General features: G+C 44.9%; 2 protein-coding genes across 2 annotated transcripts in view; both read left to right on the forward strand.

Moving 5' to 3' along the window:
- Nucleotides 1-2,599: 2,599 nt before the first annotated feature.
- On the forward strand, nt 2,600-13,917 carry LOC106567422 (solute carrier family 23 member 1-like). Its single transcript, XM_014136655.2, has 14 exons — nt 2,600-2,885; nt 3,448-3,609; nt 3,767-3,924; nt 4,017-4,105; nt 4,202-4,269; nt 5,991-6,172; nt 7,703-7,823; nt 8,293-8,449; nt 10,271-10,418; nt 10,576-10,681; nt 11,043-11,172; nt 11,558-11,701; nt 11,911-12,006; nt 13,121-13,917. Exons 1-14 carry the CDS (start codon nt 2,853-2,855, stop codon nt 13,396-13,398), a joined length of 1,872 nt encoding a protein of 623 aa, XP_013992130.1. The 5' UTR covers nt 2,600-2,852; the 3' UTR covers nt 13,399-13,917.
- A 13,613-nt stretch (nt 13,918-27,530) lies between these two features.
- Nucleotides 27,531-27,981, forward strand: part of LOC106567423 (cyclin-J-like) — a 31,793-nt gene continuing 31,342 nt past the window's right edge. The window contains exon 1 of the mRNA XM_014136657.3: nt 27,531-27,828. The gene's annotated coding sequence lies outside the window, so the exon portion shown is untranslated. The remainder of the gene's footprint in view (nt 27,829-27,981) is intronic.

The raw sequence follows: 27,981 nt of genomic DNA on the forward strand, positions 1-27,981 counted from the left end.
CATAAAATACAGTTGAGGGCTTAATCATACTGCACTTTGCTGTATGCATCGTCTTGCTGTGTCTTAACTTAGTTATTCTAAAAGGTAAAATATCCCGTGATCTTGATTGGAATGTACAGTCGTGGCCAAAAGTTTTGAGAATGACAAATATGAATTTTCACAAAGTCTGCTGCCTCAGTTTGTATGATGTCAATTTGCATATACTCCAGAATGTTATGAAGAGTGCTCAGATTAATTGAAAAGTCCGTCTTTGCCATGCAAATGAACTGAATCCCTCAAAAAACATTTCCAATGCATTTCAGCCCTGCCACAGAAGGACCAGCTGACATAATGTCAGTGATTCTCTCGTTAACACAGGTGTGAGTGTTGACGAAGACAAGGCTGGAGATCACTCTGTCATGCTGATTGAGTTCGAATAACAGACTGGAAGCTTCAAAAGGAGGGTGGTGCTTGGAATCATTGTTCTTGCTCTGTCAACCATTGTTACCTGCAAGGAAACACGTGCCGTCATCATTGCTTTGCACAAAAAGGGCTTCAAAGGCAAGGATATTGCTGCCAGTAAGATTGCACCTAAATCAACCATTTATCGGATCATCAAGAACTTCAAGGAGAGCGGTTCAATTGTTCTAAAGTTGATTCAGCTGCGGGATCGGGGCACCACCAGTACAGAGCTTGCTCAGGAATGGCAGCAGGCAGGTGTGAGTGCATCTGCACGAACAGTGAGGTGAAGACTTTTGGAGGATGGCCTGGTGTCAAGAAGGGCAGCAAAGAAGCCACTTCTCTCCAGGAAAAACATCAGGGACAGACTGATATTATGCAAAAGGTACAGGGATTGGACTGCTGAGGACTGGGGTAAAGTCACTTTCTGTGATGAATCCCCTTTCCGATTGTTTGAGGCATCCGGAAGAAAGCTTGTCCGGAGAAGACGAGGTGAGCGCTACCATCAGTCCCGTGTCATGCCAACAGTAAAGCATCCTGAGACCATTCATGTGTGGGGTTGCTTCTCAGCCAAGAGAGTGGGCTCACTCACAATTTTTCCTAAGAACACAGCCATGAATAAAGAATGGTACCAACACATCCTCCGAGAGCAACTTCTCCCAACCATCCAGGAACAGTTTGGTGACGAACAATGCCTTTTCCAGCATGATGGAGCACCTTGCCATAAGGCAAAAGTGATAACTAAGGGGCTCGGGGAACAAAACATCGATATTTTGGGTCCATGGCCAGGAAACTCCCCAGACCTTAATCCCATTTGAGAACTTGTGGTCAATCCTCAAGAGGGTGGACAAACAAAAACCCACAAATTCTGACAAACTCCAAGCATTGATTATGCAAGAATGGGCTGCCATCAGTCAGGATGTGGCCCAGAAGTTAATTGACAGCATGCCAGGGCGAATTGCAGAGGTCTTGAAAAAGAAGGGTCAACACTGCAAATATTGACTTTTTGCATCAACTTCACCTAATTGTCAATAAAAGCCTTTGACACTTATGAAATGCTTGTAATTATACTTCAGTATTCCATAGTAACATCTGACAAAAATATCTAAAGACACTGAAGCAGCAAACTTTGTGGAAACAGGAAGGACTGTCTGGAGGAAGTCAAGGGGGAAGTCTGGAGCAGAGCTTGCCAATACGGAGGTCATGACCCTTAATAGAATATGGAGTCATGGCTTGGTGTGTCGACCTCTTGTGGTTGGTATCAGTCATGAAAGTTTGTGTAATAAAAAATAAAAGTCCATTCATCCATTTGTCAGGTGGTTATTTTTAACCCCCCCTCTTCACTCACATACTGGATTTGATACATCACTGTCTTCCTTGTAAGATCTCATGTTCAGTAGTGGGAGAAGTACCCAATTGTCATACTTCAGTAAAAGTAAAGATACCTTTAAAAGAAAATTACTGAAGTAAAAGTGAAAGTCACCCAGTAAAATGCTACTTGAGTAAAACTTAAACTTAAAAAGCATTTGGTTTTGAATATACTAAAGTATAAAAGTAAATGTAAGTTCAAAAAAATAGTTAAGTATCAAAAGTAAAAGTATAAAGCATTTCAAATGTTTTATATTAAGCAAACCAGACGGCATCATTTTCTTTTTGTAAAGTTATTATTTACAGATAGGCAGGGGCATGCTCCAACACTTGCAAAGGGCCTAATGGATATTGGCAATTTATCACCGTAACCCCAAACTTTTGTTGGTGGAGAGAACATTTTGCTCTTTTAAAGAAAATGTTCTGCAATTCAACACATTTTGCCCGGTCTTTTGTGTGTTCACGATACCTTGGGTGTCGTAGACTGTAAAAAAACAGGTATTTTTTTTATGTCCGTATTGACCCTGTTCTGGGTCCAGATCTGGACCGCTGTCCGTATTGACCCTGTTCTGGGTCCAGATCCGGACCGCTGTCCGTATTGACGCTGTTCAGGGTCCAGATCCGGACCGCTGTCTGCCTATTGAGTATGGCTGGCCTAGATGCTATCACAACCTCTTCCGATAAAATGAAATGCACAATCGGTCACAAATCTAGAACTACAAATGTAACCCTTCCGATGTAGTTCTTTGATAGCTATTCTGATTCTAGCCCACTATCTCTCATTCCAAGAAGTGTCTTCTTGAACCCTGGGTCCTTTACCTTTAGGTTTACAGTCAGCCTCTTGTTCAGCACCAGTGGGTAAAGTCCGCCTCTGGGGAAGATTATTAACCTGGCTAATCTGGTCCCCTCAACCCCCGTACAATGTGCTGTTCTACTCCTGTATCGGGCTGAGGTCACAAGTGTTGAGTTGAGAGAGCACAGAGAAAAGCAGCCTTACCCAATACCCAACAATCCATCACAAGGACTTGACAGCCCAGAGGAAGCAGATGCAGCACACACAGACACAACCAGACCACAAGGTAAACTCTTCATTTACTACCGTTTCAATACGTTGATGAGTTTAGTTGTTAATGTTTGTAAGTGTACATTATCTGGCCTGACAAGATCATGATTATGAGATGTTCATATGTGGTGTAATATGTTTTTATTTCTATCAAGTGTAAAGTTGAGCTTATTAAGTTATCCTATTACTTCATTCCCACAGTGTTTCTGTTGTCTTTTTTGGTGAAATGACCCTGTGGGGAAAAACTGTTTACCCTGCTCAGACTAGGGTCCTTATCGCCATGATGTCTGACTGACTAACTGGACTGAACTTGTGGAGGATGGTTCTAGCTGAAACAATGCTTTTTCAGGGCATTTGTGGCTTTTGACATGGGGCAGACACAATACCTGGTGGACACAAACAAACAAACGTGGAAACACTGAATTGTGTTTTACTTCCAGGGTGTATGAGAGCCTTTTTCATCGATTAGTCCCAGTGGTTGAACGCGTGTCTCTGCTTCCAAGATTTGTGTATGCCAAGTTGCCAACCCAATCCAAAATCCGTTTAGATGTGTGAATGTCTCTGGTCCTCCCTCTCAGAGTGATGTCGTCCAGAGTCAGACAGAGGAACAGGAGCAGAGTGCTGAGGGGGGGAAACTGGCTGCCGAGCAGCAGCAGCAGAAGCAGCAGCCAGGCTTTGACATGATCTACACCATAGAGGATGTCCCGCCGTGGTACCTCTGCATTCTACTGGGCCTCCAGGTGCACAAATACACACACACACTCTTTCACACACACACCTCGTTTTCATGGATGGTTTCATCAGTAGACTCCACCTTTCTCTTGCTCTTTTGTGTGCTCTCGTTTCCCCCCTCTCTTTCTCGCTCCACGGTGATTAACACTGCGTCCTTGATCACAGCACTACCTGACGTGTTTTAGCGGGACCATCGCTGTGCCCTTCCTGCTAGCGGAGGCCATGTGTGTGGGAAAGGACCAGAACACCGTCAGTCAGCTGGTGGGAACCATCTTCACCTGCGTGGGAATCACCACACTCATACAAACCACCTTTGGAGTCAGGTGTGTGTGTGTGTGCTTGGTTTGTGTGCATGTGCGCACGTGTATGTATGCTAATGCTTATCATGCACCTGTGTTTCATCTTCGATTTGTAGGTTACCTCTTTTCCAGGCCAGTGCTTTTGCTTTCCTCATCCCTGCTCAAGCTATCCTAGGGCTGGATAGATGGAAATGTCCCTCTGAAGGTGCGTCCCTCAATCCCAACCTGTGTGAAAAGAATAGGGCCCAGTCACAGACAGAACCTCACTAATGGGCTGTTGTTTCTGTCCGTCTTTCCACAGAGGAGATTTATGGGGACTGGAGTCTTCCTATGAACACCTCCCACATCTGGCACCCAAGGATGAGAGAGGTACTTCCTGCTTCTTTTCAGTGGGCCTCCATCTTGTGGTCCATCCTTCTGAACTGTAGCATCTCTCACTTTAATTGACATTATCTGAGACATCATGTAGACATAACTAGGATCCATAGATTTTCCTGGTCAGGTCACATGGTGGTTCTCCACATAGGCTGCTGCTACTGTATATTATTTATTCTGTTGCCTAGTCACTTTACCCCTACCTGTACATAGCTACCTCAATTACCTCAAACTCCTACACATCAACTCGGTCCTTGTACTCCCAGTATATACAGTTCATTCGGAAAGTATTCAGACCCCTTGACTTTTTCCACATTTTGTTACGTTACAGCCTTATTCTAAAATTGATAAAACTAAACATTTTCCTCATCAATCTACACACAATACCCCATAATGGCAAGGCAATAACAGGTTTTTAGAAATCTTTGCAAATTTATAAAAAAAAATAAAAAAACATATCTTGTAAGTATTCAAACCCTTTGCTATGAGATTCGAAATTGAGCTCAGGTGCATCCTGTTTCTATTGATCATCCTTGAGATGTTTCTACAACTTGATTGGAGTCCACCTATGGTAAATTCAATTGATTGAATATGATTTGGAAAGGCACACAACTATTTATATAAGGTCCCACAGTTGAAATTGCATGTCAGAGCAAAAACCAAGCCATGAGGCAGGATTGTGTCGAGGCACAGATCTGGGGAAGGGTACCAAAAAATGTCTATGTCATTGAAGGTCCCCAAGAACACACTGGCCTCCATCATTCTTAAATGGAAGAAGTTTGGAACTACCAAGACACTTCCTAGAGCTGGCCGCCCGGCCAAACTGAGCAATCGGGGGAGAAGGGCCTTGGTCAGGGAGGTGACCAAGAACCCGATGGTCACTCTGACAGAGCTCCGGAGTTCTTCTGTGGAAATGGGAGAACCTTCCAGAAGGACAACCATCTCTGCAGCACTCCACCAATCTAAGTACAGAGAGATCCTTGATGAAAACCTGCTCTAGAGCGCTCAGGATATCAGACTGGGGTGAAGATTTACCTTCAAACAGGACAACAACCCTACGCACACAGTCAAGACAACGCAGAAGTGGTTTCGGGACAAGTCTCTGAATGTCCTTGAGTGGCCCAGCCAGAGCCCGGACATGAATGAACCCGATCGAACATCTCTGGAGAGACCTGAAAATAGCTGTGTAGCAATGCTCCCCATCCAACCTGACAGAGCTTGAAAGGATCTGCAGAGAAGAATGGGAGAAACTCCCAAAATACAGGTGTGCCAAGCTTGTAGTGTCATACCCAAGAAGACTTAAGGCTGTAATTGCTGTTTTTTGTTGTAAACATTTCAAAAAAGCTGCTTGCTTTGTTGTTATGAGGTATTGTGTGTAGATTGATGAGGGGAAAAAAAACAATTTAATCCATTTTAGAATAAGGCTGTAACGTAACAAAATGTGGAAAAAGTCAAGGGGTCTGAATACTTTCTGAATGCGCTGTAGCCATGTTACTTTTACTCATTATTGTTATTCATTATTCACTGTGTTTATTCCTTGTGTCACTATTTCTATTTTTTATTTTATTTTTTATCTTAACTCTGCGTTATTGGAAAATGACCCGTATGTTAGCATTTCACTGTTAGTCTACACTTGTTGTTTATGAAGCATGTGACAAATAACATTTGATTTGGCATATCTAATGATAATAACAGTCGGTTTCTCTCCCATGTAGATCCAGGGTGCCATCATAGCATCCAGTACGGTGGAGGTGGTCATCGGGCTGGTGGGTCTCCCTGGTATCCTGCTGGACTACATCGGGCCCCTGACCGTCACCCCCACCGTGTCCCTCATCGGCCTGTCTGTCTTCCAGACAGCTGGGGACAGAGCCGGCTCTCACTGGGGCCTCTCAGCACTGTAAGAGCACAATCCATCCTTTGTTTATTGAATCCACCCCTTCCCTATAATGCATCCTCTCTGTGGACTCTTTCCATCTGATCCTCTCCACTTATGCTTACACTTGAGATCCAACAATGTTTTCTGAGTTTGATAACCCTCTAGGCCGAGGGCATGTTTTTCTTACTTCTGTTCCTCGCTTCTATAGTAGAAATGGATTACTTTGACAAGGGATTGAGACTCTTTATTGTGTTCAATCCAAGGTCATTGAAGCTATTGAATCTAATCACATACTATTAACGTAGCCCTTCACACTCGTATCCATATACGGGTTGAAAATGGCAGATTTGGGCACTGATAATCGGCTGAATTGGAACGCAGTGGCTGTACAGTAACATGCTACACATGATGTCAGAGCTCTGGCTCTGCGTTTCACAGCTGTGTAGGAGTTTGGACTGACAGACGCTCTGAACTTGAGCACCTTGTGCGACAAGAGGTTCCCCCATCCCTCCTGCTAATTGGGAAACTTTTGCAAATGTTTTGTTGTCCGAGTGAGAGAACTGCTGTACATTAAGATGACTCTATGTATTTTGAAAGATGAGACGTGGAGGATTATAATAAATACCGCTTTGAAGTCATAAAAGCAAGCCTAATACCTGCGGGGTCCAAATGTGCACTTCACATTTCCAAATCATAAAACTCATGTCATATACAGTACAGTGTCAACGTGTGCATGATCACTGTGCTTGACGTACAGTTCCAAGATGACATGGCGTCATACCCTGGGTTGTTCTGAACAGAATGAGCCCATGTTTGTTCATTGTGAAGAAAATTTGCCGCAGCACACACACCTGAATGCACTCATGACTCCTTTCTCTGCACATCATAATTACGACGTTTTTTCTGAATTGCCTTGTGAAAGCCTAACACTGTAAGATCGTATTTTATAACTTAGCTAGTCATGTTGGCAATAGAACAAGCTTTGAAAACATGCCCACCTTACCCAGATTGCCATTTATAATGGACCGTTTTTGGATTGCGTAAACAACAACAGTAATTGTGTGATGGCGGGGGGGTTCCAAACGACTGTGGTTGTGTCAGGTGAACTGTTGTGTCCTCACCTTTGCTCTAATTTTTTTCCCATTATCTCCAATGTGTTCCCTTTCAATTGCTACCATGGTTATGGTTATGGTAGCAATTGTAGTCCCGTGTGGCTCAGTTGGTAGAGCATGGTGTTTGCAACGCCAGGGTTGTGGGTTCGATTCCCACGGGGGACCAGTACGCGGAAGAAAAAAAAATGTATGAAATGTATGCATTCACTACTGTAAGTCGCTCTGGATAAGAGCGTCTGCTAAATGGCTAAAATGTAATGTCAAATGTTTTGCATTTGATTTTCATATTTCTTCTGTAAGAAACATTTCAATTTAGCCCTATCCACACAAGCAAATCCCACAAGTGTAAATGGTTCATTGCTTTTCCCCTGTTTGATGTCTTTGTTTGGGTTATGTTGTAGCTATATCACTGCCTTACTTTTCCTCTGCGTCTCCCCAGGTGCATCTTCCTCATCGTGCTATTTGCTCAGTACCTGAGGAACTGGTCCTTCCCTTTCCTCACCTACAACAGGAAGAAAGGCTTCGGCATCGCCAGGTTCCAGATCTTTAAGATGTTCCCGGTTAGAACCAACAAACCACATATTTGTCTCACAGGGATGTTAAAAAGTCCTCCGATCCATGCTAATCAGATGTTCTCATGTGGGGCACGAACTAATATTCATCAAATACACCAAGCTATTCATTCACAGCACTTACCATGCCACTCCAATCTTGAGAGGTATAATAAAGTCTCATCTCAGGCAGACTTTATTGCATTTTCCTCTGTGTTACTGCCTTAATCAGTGCTGCCAGCCAGGTCATGGGGACATTGTCAAGGCCAGGCTATATAAATGACTCACTATGATAGATAGACACAGACCACAGGGGTAATTTCACAATTACGTTAATTCAAAGTATTAGCTTCCTGATGAAAAGGGCTGTAAGAATGGGCACAGAATAGGCCTACATAATAAGCTCTATGATTAGATTGTATGATATGTCATGCTGTTCCCCTTCTCTCTCTGTGTGTGTGTGTGGTGCTGGGTTTAGATTATCATGGCCATCATGTTGGTGTGGCTGCTGTGTTACATCCTGACCCTGACTGACGCGCTGCCTAGTGACCCCAGCAAGTACGGACAGAAGGCACGCACCGACGCGCGCGGTGACATCATGACCCTCTCCCCCTGGTTCCGGGTCCCCTACCCCTGTAAGAGGCCAGCCTTACAGCCATTGTCTCTCACACTGGGGCAGTTTGGACACCTGAGCTAGAGCAAGGGTCAAGTTAAGAAAGTGGATGACACTGGCCATTTATGATCACCTTTAGAATGACCTTTGTATACTGCTCAAAAAAATAAAGGGAACACTTAAACAACACAATGTAACTCCAAGTCAATCACACTTCTGTGAAATCAAACTGTCCACTTAGGAAGCAACACTGATTGACAATAAATGTCACATGCTGTTGTGCAAATGGAATAGACAACAGGTGGAAATTATAGGCAATAAGCAAGACACCCCCAATAAAGGACTGGTTGTGCAGGTGGAGACCACAGACCACTTCTCAGTTCCTATGCTTCCTGGCTGATGTTTTGGTCACTTTTGAATGCTGGCGGTGCTTTCACTCTAGTCGTAGCATGAGACGGAGTCTACAACCCACACAAGTGGCTCAGGTAGTGCAGCTCATCCAGGATGGCACATCAATGCGAGCTGTGGCAAGAAGGTTTGCTGTGTCTGTCAGCGTAGTGTCCAGAGCATGGAGGCGCTACCAGGAGACAGGCCAGTACATCAGGAGACGTGGAGGAGGCCGTAGGAGGGCAACAACCCAGCAGCGGGACCGCTACCTCCGCCTTTGTGCAAGGAGGAGCAGGAGGAGCACTGCCAGAGCCCTGCAAAATGACCTCCAGCAGGCCACAAATGTGCAAGTGTCTGCTCAAACTGTCAGAAACAGACTCCATGAGGGTGGTATGAGGGCCCGACGTCCACAGGTGGGGGTTGTGCTTACAGCCCAACACCGTGCAGGACATTTGGCATTTGCCAGAGAACACCAAGATTGGCAAATTCGCCACTGGCGCCCTGTGCTCTTCACAGATGAAAGCAGGTTCACACTGAGCACGTGACAGACGTGACAGAGTCTGGAGACGCCGTGGAGAACGTTCTGCTGCCTGCAACATCCTCCAGCATGACCGGTTCGGCGGTGCGTCAGTCATGGTGTGGGGTGGCATTTCTTTGGGGGGCTGCACAGCCCTCCATGTGCTCGCCAGAGGTAGCCTGACTGCCATTAGGTACCGAGATGAGATTCTCAGACCCCTTGTGAGACCATATGCTGGTGCGGTTGGCCCTGGGTTCCTCCTAATGCAAGACAATGCTAGACCTCATGTGGCTGGAGTGTGTCAGCAGTTCCTACAAGAGGAAGGCATTGATGCTATGGACTGGCCCGCCCGTTCCCCAGACCTGAATCCAATTGAGCACATCTGGGACATCATGTCTCGCTCCATCCACCAACACCACGTTGCACCACAGACTGTCCAGGAGTTGGCAGATGCTTTAGTCCAGGTCTGGGAGGAGATCCCTCAGGAGATCATCCGCCACCTCATCAGGAGCATACCCAGGCGTTGTAGGGAGGTCATACAGGCACGTGGAGGCCACACACACTACTGAGCCTCATTTTGACTTGTTTTAAGGACATTACATCAAAGTTGGATCAGCCTGTAGTGTGGTTTTCCACTTTAATTTTGAGTGTGACTCCAAATCCAGACCTCCATGGGTTGATAAATTGGATTTCCATTGATTATTTTTGTGTGATTTTGTTGTCAGCACATTCAACTATGTAAAGAAAAAAGTATTTAATAAGATTATTTATTTCATTCAGATCTAGGATGTGTTGTTTAAGTGTTCCCTTTATTTTTTGGAGCAGTGTATAACATTTTGAATGGTTTAAATGATCTGAGTTGTCATCCGTTGCCATTGCCTCCTGTCTGGCTGCATAGGGGAATGATTCCGACTTGTGGTGTGTGTGTGTCCCTGAAAGGTCAGTGGGGGTTGCCCACGGTGACCATCGCCGGAGTGCTGGGCATGTTCAGTGCCACACTAGCTGGCATTGTAGAGTCTATCGGGGACTATTACGCCTGTGCCCGCCTCTCAGGGGCACCTCCGCCACCTGTCCATGCCATCAACAGGTGAGCATCGGTCTCCTACACCAGAGTTAGATTTCGAACCTGGACCTAAGGCTCTGACATGAACCTATGTTTGAGATAGTCCTCTATGGTCAAGCATGTATGTGTGTATGTGTCTGCATCATTCCTTATCCTTCGTGTCTTGTCTTTCCCATACTAGGGGTATCTTCACAGAGGGGGTGTGCTGTGTTATAGCAGGACTGCTGGGTACAGGAAATGGCTCCACCTCCTCCAGTCCCAACATTGGAGTCCTGGGAATCACTAAGGTTAGGAAGCTTAGCCCCTCCCCAGTTTTCCAGACACGTTGTCTTCAGTCTATTTACTTAAAACACATGAGTGTACATGTGGAATCTCAGATGTTGTATTTATGTCTTGTTCAAGTTGGAATCGGCAATAATATCTGTTTGAAACGGATAAACGCTTCTTAACATGGTCTCTAGTGCAAGCCCTTTGCCGCAATGGAAATCAATTGTTATTATTTCCACATAATTATTGACTAAGAGTCTACTCATCTTTACATATACTGGTATGTTACTCTGGTGTGGATTAATAATCAATGAACTGCAACTGATACTAAAGGTTGCACAGTTCACATTGAGTCATGTTGTACTATGTCCCTAAACACAGGTGGGCAGCAGGAGAGTGGTGCAATACGGTGCAGCCATAATGTTCCTGTTAGGAACAGTGGGGAAATTCACTGCCCTCTTCGCATCGCTGCCTGACCCCATTCTAGGTGGCATGTTCTGCACCTTGTTCGGTGAGTCATTGGGAGAATCTCAATTGTATACTTCTCGCGTCCTCTCCCCTCGCGTCCTTCTCAAAACCCATTGGAGGCGAAGGTCAGAGGGGAGTGACCTCTGGATTTCTTATCCAATGGGTTTTGAGAAGGATGCGAGGAGAGAGGAAGCAAGGAGTATGCAATTGAGATTCTCCCACTGTGTTCTGTGACTTCCTAATACAGATTCCACACACTGCATCATCTCAGTCTCGGCCACCAGGGGGCAGTATGATCATAAAAAACTCACTATTTCAGAAGGGGGATCATATTATGTTTGTAGCTAGAAACACAGATAACCAGTTAAAAATATGACAATAATAACCTTTTCCACCCCTCTGTTGTTTGTGTTGTCTATGCCCTGCAGGTATGATCACGGCTGTGGGCTTGTCCAACCTGCAGAGCGTAGACCTCAACTCCTCTAGGAATCTCTTTGTCCTCGGCTTCTCCATGTTCTTCGGTCTCATGCTGCCCAGTTACCTAGACTTGCACCCTGGCTGCATCAAAACAGGTGGGCTGCACATTTAAAAGGGTTTTATTGATCAGAAAAGGCATCATCATCTGCTGAGGAAATGTAGGAGTGGCTTTAGAAAGTTCAGAGTATGTGTACAGTTAGACTGGTATGCGGATTTAGTATGGTTTTGCTGCTGGATATTATGTTGATGTTATGAATAATGGTTAGGATAATTCATTTGGTGGTAAATGTTTCATTGCCCTCAGGAGTTGCAGAGGTGGATCAAATCCTCACAGTGCTCCTAACCACTGAGATGTTTGTTGGAGGCTTTCTGGCGTTTGCTCTGGATAACACTATCCCAGGTATGCATGCTCTATAAGAGTGCAACCTCATCTCGTTAACAGATGTCAAATGCACAGCACCTCCTAGTCACCTCATCACACACGGATCGAAGGGATCCGTTGCTTTGTGTTTGTTTACAGTATGTGTCACCACGATATCACTATGGGACACATCAATCCTTCAAACTGTTGCCTGTAACTACCAATGTTTGTTTATCAAATCAAATTGCATTTGTCACATGCGCCGAATACAACAGGTGTAGACCTTACAGTGAAATGCTTACTTACAAGCCCTTAACCAACAATGCAGTCTTAAGAAAATACCCCCCAAAAAAGTAAGAGATAAGAATAATAAATAATTAAAGAGCAGCAGTAAAATAACAATAGCGAGGCTATATACAGGGGGTACTGGTATAGAGTCAATGTGCGGGGGCACTGGTATTGAGGTAATATGTACATGTAGGTAGAGTTATTAAAGTGACTATGCATAGATAATAACAGAGAGTAGCAGCAGCGTAGAAAAGGGGGGGGCGGGCAATGCAAATAGTCTGGGTAGCCATTTGATTAGCTGTTCAGGAGTCTTACGGCTTGGGGGTAGAAGCTGTTTAGAAGCCTCTAGGACCTAAACTTGGCGCTCCGGTTCTGCTTGCCGTGCGGTAGCAGAGAGAACAATCTATGACAAGAGTGGCTGGAGTCTTTGACAATTTTTATGGCCTTCCCCTGACACCGCCTGGTATAGAGGTCCTGGATGGCAGGAAGCTTGGTCCCGGTGATGTACTGGGCTGTACGCTCTACCTTCTGTAGTGCCTTGCGGTCGGAGGCTGAGCAATTGCCATACCAGGCAGTGATGCAAACCGTCAGGATGCTCTCAATAGTGAAGCTGTAAAACCTTTTGAGGATCTGAGGACCCATGCCAAATATTTTCAGTCTCCTGATGGGAATAGGTTTTGTCATGCCCTCTTCATGACTGTCACACCATGATTGGCATGCTTGGACCATGTTAGTTTGTTGGTGATGTGGACGCCAAGGAACTTGAAGCTCTCAACCTGCTCCACTACAGCCCCGTCGATGAGATGTGTCATTGAGTGTGAATGTGTGTTTTGTTCATGTATACTTGTGTGTGTGGTCTAAACAGGCACAAGGAAGGAGAGAGGGCTGTTGGACTGGAAGGCTGATGAGGGCAGTGGAGGAAGCTCAGCCAACATACATACTACTTATGACTTCCCCATTGGAATGAGCTGCGTTAGGAAGACCAGCTGCCTGCGCTATCTCCCCATCTGCCCCAGCTTCCAAGGCTTCAGGCAGCGCAGACGGAAGGACAGCATGCAGGAAAACAACGAGGATGAATTAAGAGAGAGGACTGAGAGTATACGCATGGACACAACAATTACCTTGGCCTGCACCAAAGTATAGTAAAAGTTCAATGATTCATCTTTTAGATTATTTTTATTCTGAGGTGTGATTTTCACAGCTATTTATTGTTTTGGACACTTACAAATGCACGATGTTGCATTGTTGTGACTGGAATATTATTTACTAGAGCACATAACTCACCATTTATCTTGGAGGTTTGGTCTACCATCGCCGTTTTCTTACTCACCACCACGTTTTTATAGCATCTGTTATTGGTCTACGCTGAAGAACGAAGAGCCATATATTCAGACACATACTGACCTAATGCTTGTATGTAGACTGTATCTGAAGAAGCAGAGACAACATTAGCAGTGTTTTTTGTATTTTATTAAGTCTTTCTTGTGTACAAAATGAACAAGTAATGATAGTGTCTCTCTTCTAATGATCTGAACTCAATCTGAGGCAAAGCAAAACAGTTATGATATAAAATGAAAGTGTAATATATTGAAACATTCCTATTTTTGACTACGTTAAATGTTTGTTTACATTATTAAGTGTTACAATAAAATGTTAAACAGATTAGTGAGAGGAGAGCCGTCGATGAACATATTTACAATCTGACCAAAAAGTGCTGTAAGAAAGAAAACCCACATGCTTCTAAGTCAAGTCAACATGGTAATTGTACTGTATTAGCTGAGAGAGACTGAACAACAACACTGCACAGTTTGGAAGACAAAATGTGCAGGCCAAGAGGCTAGGGTCTATTGATCTATCAAGGAAGTACAGGATCAGAATCTTTATGGCTGTTCAGTATTGATTTCACTGTGACATGATGAAAGATGTTGAATTGAATTTCCCATCCACATTACACCAAGAACCTTTGTCTGCCAGGGCCTCTGTCAATAGTGGCCATTGCAGTCTGCCCTGGTGATGAGTTTGTAATCTGACGACAGCTGCCCTCTCGGCTTGTTCAGGCCACTCTCCTCAAGTAAACAATGGTGAGATGTAAAAGACAACAAAAGCTTACAAAATAATTCACTCGGTGTAAAAAAAAATAGCACCCACTCAAAATCGAATTTCTCCTTTGAAAATAGCAAAAGAAAATCTGTGTTTTAAGAAAGTGTTGTTTTATCTATATTACACAACTAGACATGGCAAACATCATCACAAAAAAATGTTTATGTTAGAAAATGAGATGACATGCCATTTTAGTTACAGTAAAAGATCATCAAGCATCTGCCCAGGAAGACACAGTTTCAAAAGGGAGGGAAGAGGAGGGTTCAGAGAACCACAGGTAAATACACTGTATGCATTTTAGTTATGGAAAACATTGCATACCTTAGCAGCCCTCTGTTCTCTCACACAAATATCTGACAACGTGAAGTCCAGGTCGTCATCATCTTTATGGGTATTGTGTCAGGAATTTTCGGATTCAGGTGAATCAGAGATGAGACACTGATTTTCCTTACTATTATTGATACCCAAGTTTTACTCAACCTGACAGTATGTGAGACACTCTGATCCATCTCTGGGTACCCTTGTGCGGCCTACCCTCAGTCCTTACCCCCTGGAGAGTGCAGTGTACAGTCCTGTCGGAGTGTTAAGTGTTCTGCTGTTGCAGTCCGGTAGGCAGCAGTCTTACAGCCAGGTGTGAGGCATCTCCTGTGGATGAGCCTGAACAGAGAAGCACTTGGGAGGGTACATGGCTGGGAATTGCAGTGACTGGTAGGGCATGGCACATGCTGGTGGCAGGACTGCTGTAGGCACCGTCTGCTGTGGCAGCAGCACTTCCACGTACTGGCAGGTCTCTGGATCAAACAGCATCTTGCGCTGAGGTGGAAGTTGGGGAACGTCGACATAGAAACATCGCCCCGTCTCCGGGTCCATCAGCATGTGTCGGGGACCCTGTCCGTAAACCTGACCTCCAGCTATCTCAGGATATGCTGAGCCTGCACTGCCCTGCCTGTACTCTGTGCTGAATGGAGCCATGAAACCCTGTGTGCTGCACAGGTACTGCTGCTGTTGTGTGTCTGGGGAGGGCATTTTGTTTTCTCCATTCCCTGCTGGCTGTGGGGGTGAGAATTTTTCTCCCCTTAGCAGTTGGACTGGCTGGTTTTGAGGGGGAGGCTGCATCAGGACAGGGGCCTGTATGAAAGTCATCTTTCCAACGTGGGTTTGAATTGTCTGGTAGTTCATGGGGTTTGGTGTATGGAAGAAGGGAGACATCAGTGGCTGTGGAGTCCCAGTGGTGGTGAGCTGTACACAGGCAGGGGAAGGAGTGCAAGTGAGCGTAGTTTGACCCTGGGATCTGGGAGGAGGGCCCTGGTTTTGGCTGCTATCCTTGGCACTGGAACACGTTGTAACTGAGGGCTGATACTGTTCTGGCTGGTACATGTGTGCTGCTGATGAGTAATATGTTGGAACTAAAGTGAAACTATTTGTGGCAGTTGCTTGTGGGGATTTCTGTTTCTCATTGGTGGTGCCTGTTCTTTCACACCATTGCTGATTAGACTTACTGGGGAGCTCCACTGAAGACCAGGTCTGCCGAAGCATCTCTGCTCTGTTTGGGTATTTTGAACTTATATTGGCATTACTACCCAGGTTATCAGACTGGTTGATATTGGGTCGGTTGCCTCTTTTCTCAATAGATTTTGCAAGGCTTTGGGGTGTGATATTTGTAAATCCAATGTTAGGAATTCTGTCTCGTGATTCATGGAGAGCTGTGGCTTTGGTTACATATCCCTTGGGGGTGGTGTAAAGTGAAGCTGTATCTGTGACCTTCAGAGGTGCCGATGGGGACACTTTCTTCACAAACAGCTTTTCATTAGGCCCGGGTGCTCTGACCCCGCAGGCCTCTCTGTGGCTGACCTGGTCATACGCAGACTGCTGATAGAAGGACAGGAGACTGTCCTCTTGTCCCAAAACGGTGTTTTTGAAAGACAGGTTGTAGGTATTTTTCACCAGCCTCCTCACATCCCTCACCACATGTACTGGGGCCTTGGCTTTAAATATCCCCTGTGTCCCTATGTTCCCAGACTGTCCCACAAACTTGACTTCTCCCCTGTCCCCCGTCTCTATCGCCTTTCCTGATACACCTTCAGAAATTAGTGGCTGCTGACTGACCTGACTGCCCCAGAGTGTATCAGTCCTCTGTAGCGTCTTAGGCAGGGGGTTCTGTTGTTTATGGACCCCTTGCCCCCTGTTGCATTCCTCTGGTGTGTTTTTCACCGGAGCCTGTTTGCCTCCAGATCTGCTTGAACCAGCACATGTGCTCCGCGTTTTGCCCTTTGCTGAGTCACAAGATAGTCTGTCCCCTGGGCTCCGGTTAGCGTACGGCAGAGCCCCATCCCTGGGGTTTTGCCTTTCTATTTCCTCACTCTCCAGAGTGGTGGCTATTTCAGCCCTCTTAGTGCTGGTGCTCTGAAACTCAGACCCTCCAAAGCTGCTCACGAGTGAAATGGAGTTCTGTTTGTAAAGCGGCTTTATGTGTGTTTTAGCGCTCGCAACCTGATGGTATTGGATAGAGTGACTCTGTCTATGTGAATCAACAGAGCTCATATCAGTTGTGTTGCTCTCTTTGGCTGCCAGAGGGCTCTGGTGACAGTTCTTACCGTTATTCTGGACCTCTAGAGGTGCGAAGGCTCCTTCGTTCACTTCAGAGTTTTGTAGATTCAGCTCACACTGCATCTTCTTTGACAGGACACTCTTGATGATACATGAGGCCATTTTGGTTTTTGTGGAGGTCTCGTCCAGGGACATCGACTTCTGGAGCCTCTGCTTTCGCTCGGCCTGAGCTGTCCTGTTCTCCGACTCCATCCCATGTGACTCCTGGTGGAAAGTTGCCGGGGTGCTGTGCTGACGCATGAACACGTCCCTGCGGTGGCTGGCTGTACTGGGTGTACATTGGGCTTCATTTGTCACCTCTCCCTTATCGCTGTCTTGTGATTCCGCCGTGTTACGTCTCTTCAGTTGGATTTGCCTCTTGGGAACAGTTTTTGTTCCCCCTCTGTACACCTCACCCTGGTTTTCCATAGCCACATCAATGCATTCGAAGCTGCCAGTTTCTGAGCATGCTGTTGTGCTTTGGATGTTAGCTGAGACAACTGAGGACTGCTGGAGGGAGATATCATCTTCTGACCAGTCGCTGACTGTAGACGGCTGGGTCAAGGACCTACAGCTGGAGTTGTAGACATCCAAATAGTCTGCCTGGGGGCAGTAGTGTTTGCTGAAGGCCAGGTCTCTGTCTGCCTTATAGAACTTGGTGGACATGGTGGATGGCTCACCGCTGTGTTGTAGAACCCCTTGGAGCCGCCAGGTGCTTCTACAGCGTTTCTGAGGGAGCGGACTGAATCTCCAGGTGTCTTGATGGCTGTCCGTTGGCAAGCTCTGGGATCCGGGAGGTCTCTGCCGTTGGTGTTGCTGCCCGGTTGCGAGGGAACACTCTGAATAACAACACGCCGGGATTCCTGACTGCAGCTCGCCGACTGTGAGTGTCGAGATGCAGCTTGCAGGCGCTTTTCTATTCCTGGCTCTGAGTGACAGCTCAGTCTGCTCCTCTCTCTTGCTGGCCCCCATGCAGTCCAGCCCCAGCCCCTCCCCCTCATCCTCCTGACCACCATCCAAGGGGGGGCTGCTAAGGAGTTTACTTTCAGTACCACAGATACTGGGACCCTTTTCCTGCTTTCTACCATATGTTGTGGAATCCTCATTTGGCTTTCTGCCAAAGTGTTCTCGTCCCCTGTCCTGGTTGTATTGGTTTACTTTTGGTCTGATCAAAATAGTCTTGGAGGTGAATCTGGGTTGAGAGGATCGCAGCCCCTCATTGGTGTCAGTATCAGTGAGGGCGCCAGCGACAGTGCCACTTAAGGTATCCCGTTTTTTTGGATGCAGAAGTTTTATCTGATGTTTCACCTGACCCGTCTGTACTCTTTCCCTCCTCTGTCAGGTTGGTTATACAAGCAGTAGAGCAGCATCGCTAACTTCAGGTAAAGGTGCTGTTAGCGGGGCTGAGACTAGAGGTTGGGGCTCAGGACACGGTTTGTCATTTGGTTCTTCCACCTCGCCAAAATCACTTAGTGAACATAGGGCAGTGCAGTAGGAACTACCGGTAGTCGAATCACTGACGTCATAAGTTGGTGCCAACGTCCTATCCTCCTCCTCCTCGTCAATGATATCAAATCAAATGTATTTGTCACATACACATGGTTAGCAGGTGTTAATGCAAGTGTAGCGAAATGCTTGTGCTTCTAGTTCTGACCATGCAGTAATATCTAACAAGTAATCTACCAATTCCACAACAATTACCTTGTACACACAAGTGTAAAGGAATGAATACGAATATGTACATGAAAATATATAATATGAATACCTGTCTTTTTACGCAACAATGAGTGATGGCCGAACGGCATAGGCAAGATGTAATAGATGGTATGGAGTACAGTATATACATATGAGATGAGTATTGTAGGGTATGAAAACATATAAAGCAGCATTGTTTAAGGTGGCTAGTGATACATTACATCAGGATGGCAAGATGCATTAGATGGTATGGTGTACAGTATATACATATGAGATGAATAATGTAGGTTATGTAAACATGGAGAGGTTTTTCTGACATTTTACATTTACATTTTAGTCATTTAGCAGACGCTCTTATCCAGAGCGACTTACAAATTGGTGCATTCACCTATAATATCCAGTGGAACAACCACTTTACAATAGTGCATCTAAATCTTTTAAGGGGGGGGGGTAGAAGGATTACCTTATCCTAACCCAGGTATTCCTTGAAGAGGTGGGGTTTCAGGTGTCTCCGGAAGGTGGTGATTGACTCCGCTGTCCTGGCGTCGTGAGGGAGCTTGTTCCACCATTGGGGTGCCAGAGCAGCGAACAGTTTTGACTGGGCTGAGCGGGAACTGTGCTTCCTCAGAGGTAGGGAGGCGAGCAGGCCAGAGGTGGATGAACGGAGTGCCCTTGTTTGGGTGTAGGGCCTGATCAGAGCCTGAAGGTACGGAGGTGCCGTTCCCCTAACAGCTCCGTAGGCAAGCACCATGGTCTTGTAGCGGATGCGAGCTTCGACTGGAAGCCAGTGGAGAGAGCGGAGGAGCGGGGTGACGTGAGAGAACTTGGGAAGGTTGAACACCAGACGGGCTGCGGCGTTCTGGATGAGTTGTAGGGGTTTAATGGCACAGGCAGGGAGCCCAGCCAACAGCGAGTTGCAGTAATCCAGACGGGAGATGACAAGTGCCTGGATTAGGACCTGCGCCGCTTCCTGTGTGAGGCAGGGTCGTACTCTGCGAATGTTGTAGAGCATGAACCTACAGGATCGGGTCACCGCCTTGATGTTGGTGGAGAACGACAGGGTGTTGTCCAGGATCACGCCAAGGCTCTTAGCACTCTGGGAGGAGGACACAATGGAGTTGTCAACCGTGATGGCGAGATCATGGAACGGGCAGTCCTTCCCCGGGAGGAAGAGCAGCTCCGTCTTGCCGAGGTTCAGCTTGAGGTGGTGATCCGTCATCCACACTGATATGTCTGCCAGACATGCAGAGATGCGATTCGCCACCTGGTTGTCAGAAGGGGGAAAGGAGAAGATTAATTGTGTGTCATCTGCATAGCAATGATATGAGAGACCATGTGAGGATATGACAGAGCCAAGTGACTTGGTGTATAGCGAGAATAGGAGTGGGCCAAGAACAGAGCCCTGGGGGACACCAGTGGTGAGAGCACGTGGTGCGGAGACAGATTCTCGCCACGCCACCTGGTAGGAGCGACCTGTCAGGTAGGACGCAATCCAAGCGTGCGCGGTGCCAGAGATGCCCAGCTCGGAGAGGGTGGAGAGGAGGATCTGATGGTTCACGGTATCAAAGGCAGCAGATAGGTCTAGAAGGATGAGAGCAGAGGAGAGAGAGTTAGCTTTAGCAGTGCGGAGAGCCTCCGTGACACAGAGAAGAGCAGTCTCAGTTGAATGCCCAGTCTTGAAACCTGACTGATTAGGATCAAGAAGGTCATTCTGAGAGAGATAGCAAGAGAGCTGGCCAAGCACGGCGCGTTCAAGAGTTTTGGAGAGAAAGGAAAGAAGGGATACTGGCCTGTAGTTGTTGACATCGGAGGGGTCGAGTGTAGGTTTTTTCAGAAGGGGTGCAACTCTCGCTCTCTTGAAGACGGAAGGGACGTAGCCAGCGGTCAAGGATGCGTTGATGAGCGAGGTGAGGTAGGGGAGAAGGTCTCCGGAAATGGTCTGGAGAAGAGAGGAGGGGATAGGGTCAAGTGGGCAGGTTGTTGGGCGGCCGGCCGTCACAAGACGCGAGATTTCATCTGGAGAGAGAGGGGAGAAAGAGGTCAAAGCACAGGGTAGGGCAGTGTGAGCAGGACCAGCAGTGTCGTTTGACTTAGCAAACGAGGATCGGATGTCGTCAACCTTCTTTTCAAAATGGTTGACGAAGTCATCCGCAGAGAGGGAGGAGGGGGGGGGGGGAGGGGGAGGAGGATTCAGGAGGGAGGAGAAGGTAGCAAAGAGCTTCCTAGGGTTAGAGGCAGATGCTTGGAGTTTAGAGTGGTAGAAAGTGGCTTTAGCAGCGGAGACAGAAGAGGAAAATGTAGAGAGGAGGGAGTGAAAGGATGCCAGGTCCGCAGGGAGGCGAGTTTTCCTCCATTTCCGCTCGGCTGCCCGGAGCCCTGTTCTGTGAGCTCGCAGTGAGTCGTCGAGCCACGGAGCAGGAGGGGAGGACCGAGCCGGCCTGGAGGATAGGGGACAGAGGAGATCAAAGGATGCAGAGAGGGAGGAGAGGAGGGTTGAGGAGGCAGAATCAGGAGATAGGTTGGAGAAGGTTTGAGCAGAGGGAAGAGATGATAGGATGGAAGAGGAGAGAGTAGCAGGAGAGAGAGAGCGAAGGTTGGGACGGCGCAATACCATCCGAGTAGGGGGAGAGTGAGAAGTGTTGGATGAGAGCGAGAGGGAAAAGGATACAAGGTAGTGGTCGGAGACTTGGAGGGGAGTTGCAATGAGATTAGTGGAAGAACAGCATCTAGTAAAGATGAGGTCAAGCGTATTGCCTGCCTTGTGAGTAGGGGGGGAAGGTGAGAGGGTGAGGTCGAAAGAGGAGAGGAGTGGAAAGAAGGAGGCAGAGAGGAATGAGTCGAAGGTAGACGTGGGGAGGTTAAAGTCACCCAGAACTGTGAGAGGTGACATCTCTCTACTGCCACAGTGCTCTATTTTAAATTCAGTGTAGGATGCTGTCTTACTTTCTAAGTCAAACTCTTAATTGTTCTTCAGGATTCAAAGCCTGATTCAGTCAACATTTATTTGTATCCTGCACCTAAATCAGAATTACAGAAAGAAAAAACATTATTAGTTGAATGTACATGTTGATGCCTTTGAATGAGATGTAATTACATCCTAACATGCAACTACACCGTTTTTTAATCAAGTTTTGTTTATGGGCAATTCAATGCTAACAGAGTGATGCTGAGACTAAGATTTTTCAAATGTATATCAAACAAAGTTGCAAAGTTAAACAAACCATACAACCATACAAACGACTACTTTTAACTATTTATACTTTTTTTTACAAAAACACATTTACTTGAAGAACATTGCAAGAACAGTTGGTAACAACAATTTTTTAAGTAGTTCTTATGAATGTCAGTATATACAGTACCAGTCAAAGGTTTGGACACACCAACTCATTCAAGGGTTTTTCTTCATTTTTACTATTTTCTACATTGTAGAATAATAGTGAAGACATCACAACTATGTAATAACACATATGGAATCATGAAGTAACCAAAAAAGTGTTAAACAAATCAAATTCTATAAATTCTTCAAAGTAGCCACCCTTTTCCTTGATGACAGCTTTGCACACTCTTGGCATTCTCTCAATCAGCTTCATGAGGTAGTCACCTGGAATGCATTTCAATTAACAGGTGTGCCTTGTTAATTTGTGGAATTTCTTTCTTTCTTAATGCGTTTGAGCCAATCAGTTGTGTTGTGACAAGGTAGGGGTGGTATACAGAAGATAGCCCTATTTGGTAAAAGACCAAGTCCATATTATGGCAAGAACAGCTCAAATAAGCGAAGAGAAACGACAGTCATTCATTACTTTAAGACACGAAGGTCAGTCAATGAGGAACATTTCAAGAACTTTTAAAGTTTCTTCAAGTGTAGTTGCAAAAACCATAAAGCGCTATGATGAAACTGGCTCTCATGAGGACCGCCACAGGAAAAGAAGACCCAGAGTTATCTCTGCTGCAGAGGATATGTTCATTAGAGTTACCAGCCTCAGATTGCAGCCCAAATAAATGCTTCTCGGAGTTCAAGTAACAGACAAATCTCAACATCAGCTGTTCAGAGGAGACTGCGTGAATCAGGCCTTCATGGTCTAAATTGCTGCAAAGAAACCACTACTAAAGGACACCAATAAGAAGAAGAGACTTGCTTGGGCCAAGAAACACAAGCAATGGACTTTACACTGGTGGAAATCTGTCCTTTGGTCCGATGAGTCCAAATTTTGATTTTTGGTTCCAACCGCCATGTCTTTGTGAGACGCAGAGTAGGTGAACGGATGATCTCTGCATATGTGGTTCCCACCGTGAAACATGGAGGAGGAGGTGGGATGGTGTGGGAATGCTTTGCTGGTGACACTGTCAGTGATTTATTTAGAATTCAAGGCACACTTAACAAGCATGGCTACCACAGCATTCTATAGGGATACGCCATCCCATCTGATTTGCGCTTAGTGGGACTATCATTTGTTTTTCAACAGGACAATGACCCAAACTCCACCCCCAGGCTGCGTAAGGGCTATTTTACCAGGAAGGAGAGTGATGGAGTGCTGCATCAAATGACCTGGCCTCCACAATCACCCGACCTCAACCCAATTGAGATGGTTTGGGATGAGTTGGACCGCAGAGTGAAGGAAAGGCAGCCAACAAGTGCTCAGCATATGTGGGAACTCCTTCAAGACTTCTGGAAAAGCATTCCTCATGAAGCTGGTTGAGAGAATGCCAAGAGTGTGCAAAGCTGTCATCAAGGCAAAGGGTGGCTACTTTGAAGAATCTCAAATAAATGTGGCTTTGTTTAACACTTTTTTTGGTTACTACATGATTCCATATGTGTTACTTCATAGTTTTGATGTCTTCCTTATTATTCTACAATGTAGAAAATAGCAAAAATAAATTAAAACCCTTGAATGAATAGGTGTGTCCAAAGTTTTGACTGGAACTGTGGTTGTATGGTTTGTTTAACTTTGCAATCATTGGTTTTTGTTTGACATACATTTTAAATAGAAAAATCTGAGTCTCAGCATCACTCTATCACCGCCTAATTGCCCTTATCTTACTTTCCTAATCTATTTTTGTATATCAAAATGTAAAAGTATCAAATAAAATGTATCTGGGTATTTTAACAGTAAATGTGTATTGTCTACATTATCTGTGAAACCTCTATCAGGGTTGTGAAGTTTTGTGAAAATGCAGTTATTAGGTAAGTGAGATTCTGAAGGTATCTGATCTGACTTGTAGGAATTCTCCAGTGGAACGTGTGTTTGTAGAAGATAGTGCTTGTTGAAAGTGTCTGCAAAAGTGAGACCATCTGACACTTCCATTAAGACATCTATGATCTACAGTTACCTTCATGTGAACTAGAAGGAGGCCCCTATCATGTCATGTCAGCCTGAGCCCTCTACCCAGATCCTAAAGCCCAGCCTGGAGAAAACTCTTCACACATCAACCACCACTCCAGTCAAATCCTCCTCCAACAAAACCTGAAACAAAAGAACCATACGCCTTTAAATGTCAAGAGATCTCAAATGTAACAAAAAATAGAAAGACAAAACAAATCACCAGGCCAACCAAAATAAATGGATGACTGGGTGACTGTCTGACCTTCTTTTCTCTCCTCCTGAGGTTTGGCCTGGGGCTATGTGGTCCAGGCCCAGTGGGAGCTGAAACGACGGCGTGGCAGTTAGCTCTAGCAGCAGGTGCTGGTTGGGTTGTACTGGAGCTGAGCATACCACTGGAATCCACCTAGCATGGCCAGCGTACTCACAGTCACAGGGCTGGCTATAAATAGCCCCTGCAGCCCCATAACACTATCATCAGTGAGATAGGCCTGAGGTTCTGTGGATGCGTTGCGCGGGGAAGTGCTGGGCCACTAAATGGCTCCTGTACATTGAATCTGTGTTATTTGATGGTGGGGATACTGTAAGTATAGGAGGAACCTATAAGTTTCCTTAATAGGGTCATTCCACAAAATGAGTTCCTTTTGCATTCCTTTGATATTTTAGGTAGAAATTGTTCACCAATATTGAATTTGAAAAGGCTGTTATATTAAATGTACTTCCCATTTATACAGTCCACATGGGGAAGGGGGTTCAGGTACTAAGTTGTAAATATAGAAAAAAGGAGTTGCCTGGTAATGTGTATGTATCTTTAAAATCTTGGAATGTTATAAAAGCGTTACTGTCCATGATATCAGCAAGGGTATGGATTCCACATTTGGACCGTCATTGTAAATAGGAATTTGTTCTTAACTGACATGCCTAGTTAATTAAAGGTTAAATAATAAATATTGTTTTTAATTAGGGGGATGCAAAAGGACGCCCCAAAAAAATCTGATTTTTAATATGAATAAAGACTTGCTAAAGTGCCAAAATTCTGTCAACCCTGAGTCACTTCTGGGATTTTTTTTTTAACCCACTTAATCACTAAATTTCTCCAAGTTTCACCATCATTGTAAAGCCATAGTTATTTTGTTGCTTTGACAAAGTCATTTCTGAAGATTATTATTTATTTCTCTCCCTTGTTTTAATGTCACCCTGTTACGTGAACTGCACTCTCATTTTAATATGGTGAAAACTATTCCTTTATAAATATATATTTTAAAAAAAGAAACATTGACATCTAATAGTCAAATCATAGAATAATAGCAGGTGAGCTGGTTCTACGCTTTTTTTGCAATTTTCTGGTATTTTGTGGTGGAAAACTGAGCGAGTCGAGCGTAACACATCAAACCTGTTACCCATAGATGGACAGGCTAGAAATGTTTTAACAATTCATTTTTGGGGGTGAAGCTTGCATTCAATTGCTACTCCTTGTTGCACACAGCAAGCTTCCATTCTCCCTGTCATGAGTACATTTATGGCTGATTTAAGAAGAAATTGTCAGCCCTGTTATGGTCAACCCTGTTACTTTATTTGGCACTTAATAGGAACTTACCATAGTCATACTTTTTTATTTAACCTCTTGAGATGGGAATACCTTTTTTTATGAAGTTGAACAGGTGCTCTTTATGACAGAATGTTAGCATTTTGTGAAATCAACATTTTTTTTTTTTACCAAGTTCCACTTCTCAAAAGGCACTGAATTGGTAAAACAGCCCAGAACTTCGATTTTAAGTTGATGTAATAATGAATAAATATATACGTAAGGACACACAGTGGACACATTATAGATATATTAACTTTGATAGCTATAGTATAAGTGTTTATTTTTTGCATGTTTTGTCTTATTGACTGTTGTTGTAGCAGTGCTGCTGTGGGATCATGAATCAGCAGTTGAAAAATCCCCCTGTGTTAAATGTGTCATGGTGCTGTGCCAAAAGTCCCTGCTGGGCCATGCGCCTGATGGGACACAACCATACCAACCATACCAAGAAGACAGGGAATGGACATTTGGTCCAATTTACCATGGCAGCGCCAAATAGTTTGGTGGCATGACATTCACAGCATTTCAATGAGCTATCTAGTATTGCTGTGTGTGCTAAAGCCCCACTCTGTTAGATGTCTGTGGTGTGCATAGCCCCAGTCTCTGCAGATCAGCTGGGATCAACTGTAACACTATGGTGTTAACTTATGTGTTTGTATAAGGCTGTACCCTGTCTGGGGTGATTGAGGGGGTCTGTATGTGGGAATGGCCCTACAGTGATGGACAGGGTATGATTACTCCTGCATTCTTCACGCATTATTAGTTTGCATGCACTCTTCTAAACAAATACAAATTTCATCAAATTATGCAGACCTGGTCAAATGGGAAATGCCTGATACATAACCCTACAGATCATACATGTTTAGGCTTTAATAGTCACATTCTGTTAAAGGTCCCCAAAGCACACACATTAACTGGGTCGCTCCTCTTTTCAGTTCGCTGCAGCTAGCAACTGGAACGAGCTGCAACAAACACTCAAACTGGACAGTTTTATCTCAGTCTCTTCATTCAAAGAATCAATCATGGACACTTACTGACAGTTGTGGCTGCTTTGTGTGATATATTGTTGTCTCTACCTTCTTGCCCTTTGAGCTGTTGTCTGTGCCCAATAATGTTTGTACCATGTTTTGTGCTGCTACCATGTTGTTGTCATGTTGTGTTGCTACCATGCTGTGTTGTCATTTGTTGCCGCCTTGCTATGTTGTTGTCTTAGGTCTCTCTTGTCGTGATTTGTCCTATATTTATGTCTATTTTATTTATTTTTTTATAATCCCAGCCTCCGTCCCAGCAGGACGTATTTTGCCTTTTGGTAGACCGTCATTGTAAATAAGAATTTGTCCTTAACTGACTTGCCTAGTTAAATAAAATTAAAATAAATATGGAAACAGACTGTGCAATCATGGAAAATATGTATGTTGTTGCTGTAGAAATCCAAACAAATCACCCCCCCCCCCCCCCCCATACACACACACACACACACACGAACATTTACTCAGCAATATCATGAAAGTAGCTCTCTAAAAACGCGATAAAGTTTGTCCAGGATGATGAAAATGGATCCATGGAAAACATCGATTAGTTCATGTGCCACCTGTTGGTCAAACAGAGAAATGGCATAAGAATCATAATGTGGAATCATAATGAATTATAATACCATTGTCCTACATGCATGGTCTGATTGCACTGACACACTGGTACAGGTTTTGGTGTAATTCCTCTAGTCCACAAAAAATAGGATATAGATTATTATTATTGAAACATATTATAATAAAATTGTCCAGACGTAGGCCTACGACCTGTACCACCATCATTCAATAGCTTAATGTCTTTTCAAATAGGCTTGATCTCCCCAGACTATAAAACACGAAGTTCAAATCCTGTAACAATGTAGCCTATAAGTATGGATGTTACATAGAATATCCAACCCCGATATTATTTTAGTTGAGGGCGCTTTCTTTACATGCAGAGACCATTCCAGTTGTTCTCCATACTAAGAGGGAGAGCGGCGTGCGGTTAGTTGTCTGACCGAGTTCCATTGAGAGCGAGGATCACATCACAGGGGGCGAATGAAGAGGGGCGTCAATAAAAACAAACATAATTCAACCACAATATCCCGGTCTTTAGGTTTGAGTTCATGGGTTTGTGACGATTAAACTAAGGGTTGGTTATTTTGCTGATAATTTCCTGTTGGGAAACTGTCGGCGAAGGATTTAATCTCAGATTGCGGCTGGTCTGAAACAAAGGGGTCGGGGACTTCGGAGTGTTGCAGTGGTAAAAGCAGGTTGAAAGGTAACGTTTTAATAGATATTAGCCTACAAATCCAGCATATAACTAGTTTTGCACGTTGTAGACTAACCTTTCCAACAGTTTCCGTTGTACAGTCATGTTGCGTTGAACAATTCTCAGAAATATCCGATTGGTAGTTCATAACTTTCTAGCGGT

The sequence above is a fragment of the Salmo salar genome, chromosome 13, assembly GCF_965601325.2.
Source record: "Salmo salar chromosome 13, fSalSal1, whole genome shotgun sequence".
Classification (NCBI taxonomy): domain Eukaryota; kingdom Metazoa; phylum Chordata; class Actinopteri; order Salmoniformes; family Salmonidae; genus Salmo; species Salmo salar.

What these genes read in the sequence shown, in the direction of transcription:
- LOC106567422 (XM_014136655.2), top strand. Translation starts at nt 2,853, where the DNA reads ATGCAGCACACACAGACACAACCAGACCACAAG. An exon ending in AGATCTTTAAGATGTTCCCG is followed by an intron (nt 7,824 to 8,292) that starts GTTAGAACCAAC and finishes TGCTGGGTTTAG; the next exon opens with ATTATCATGGCCATCATGTT. An exon ending in CATGTTCTGCACCTTGTTCG is followed by an intron (nt 11,173 to 11,557) that starts GTGAGTCATTGG and finishes TATGCCCTGCAG; the next exon opens with GTATGATCACGGCTGTGGGC.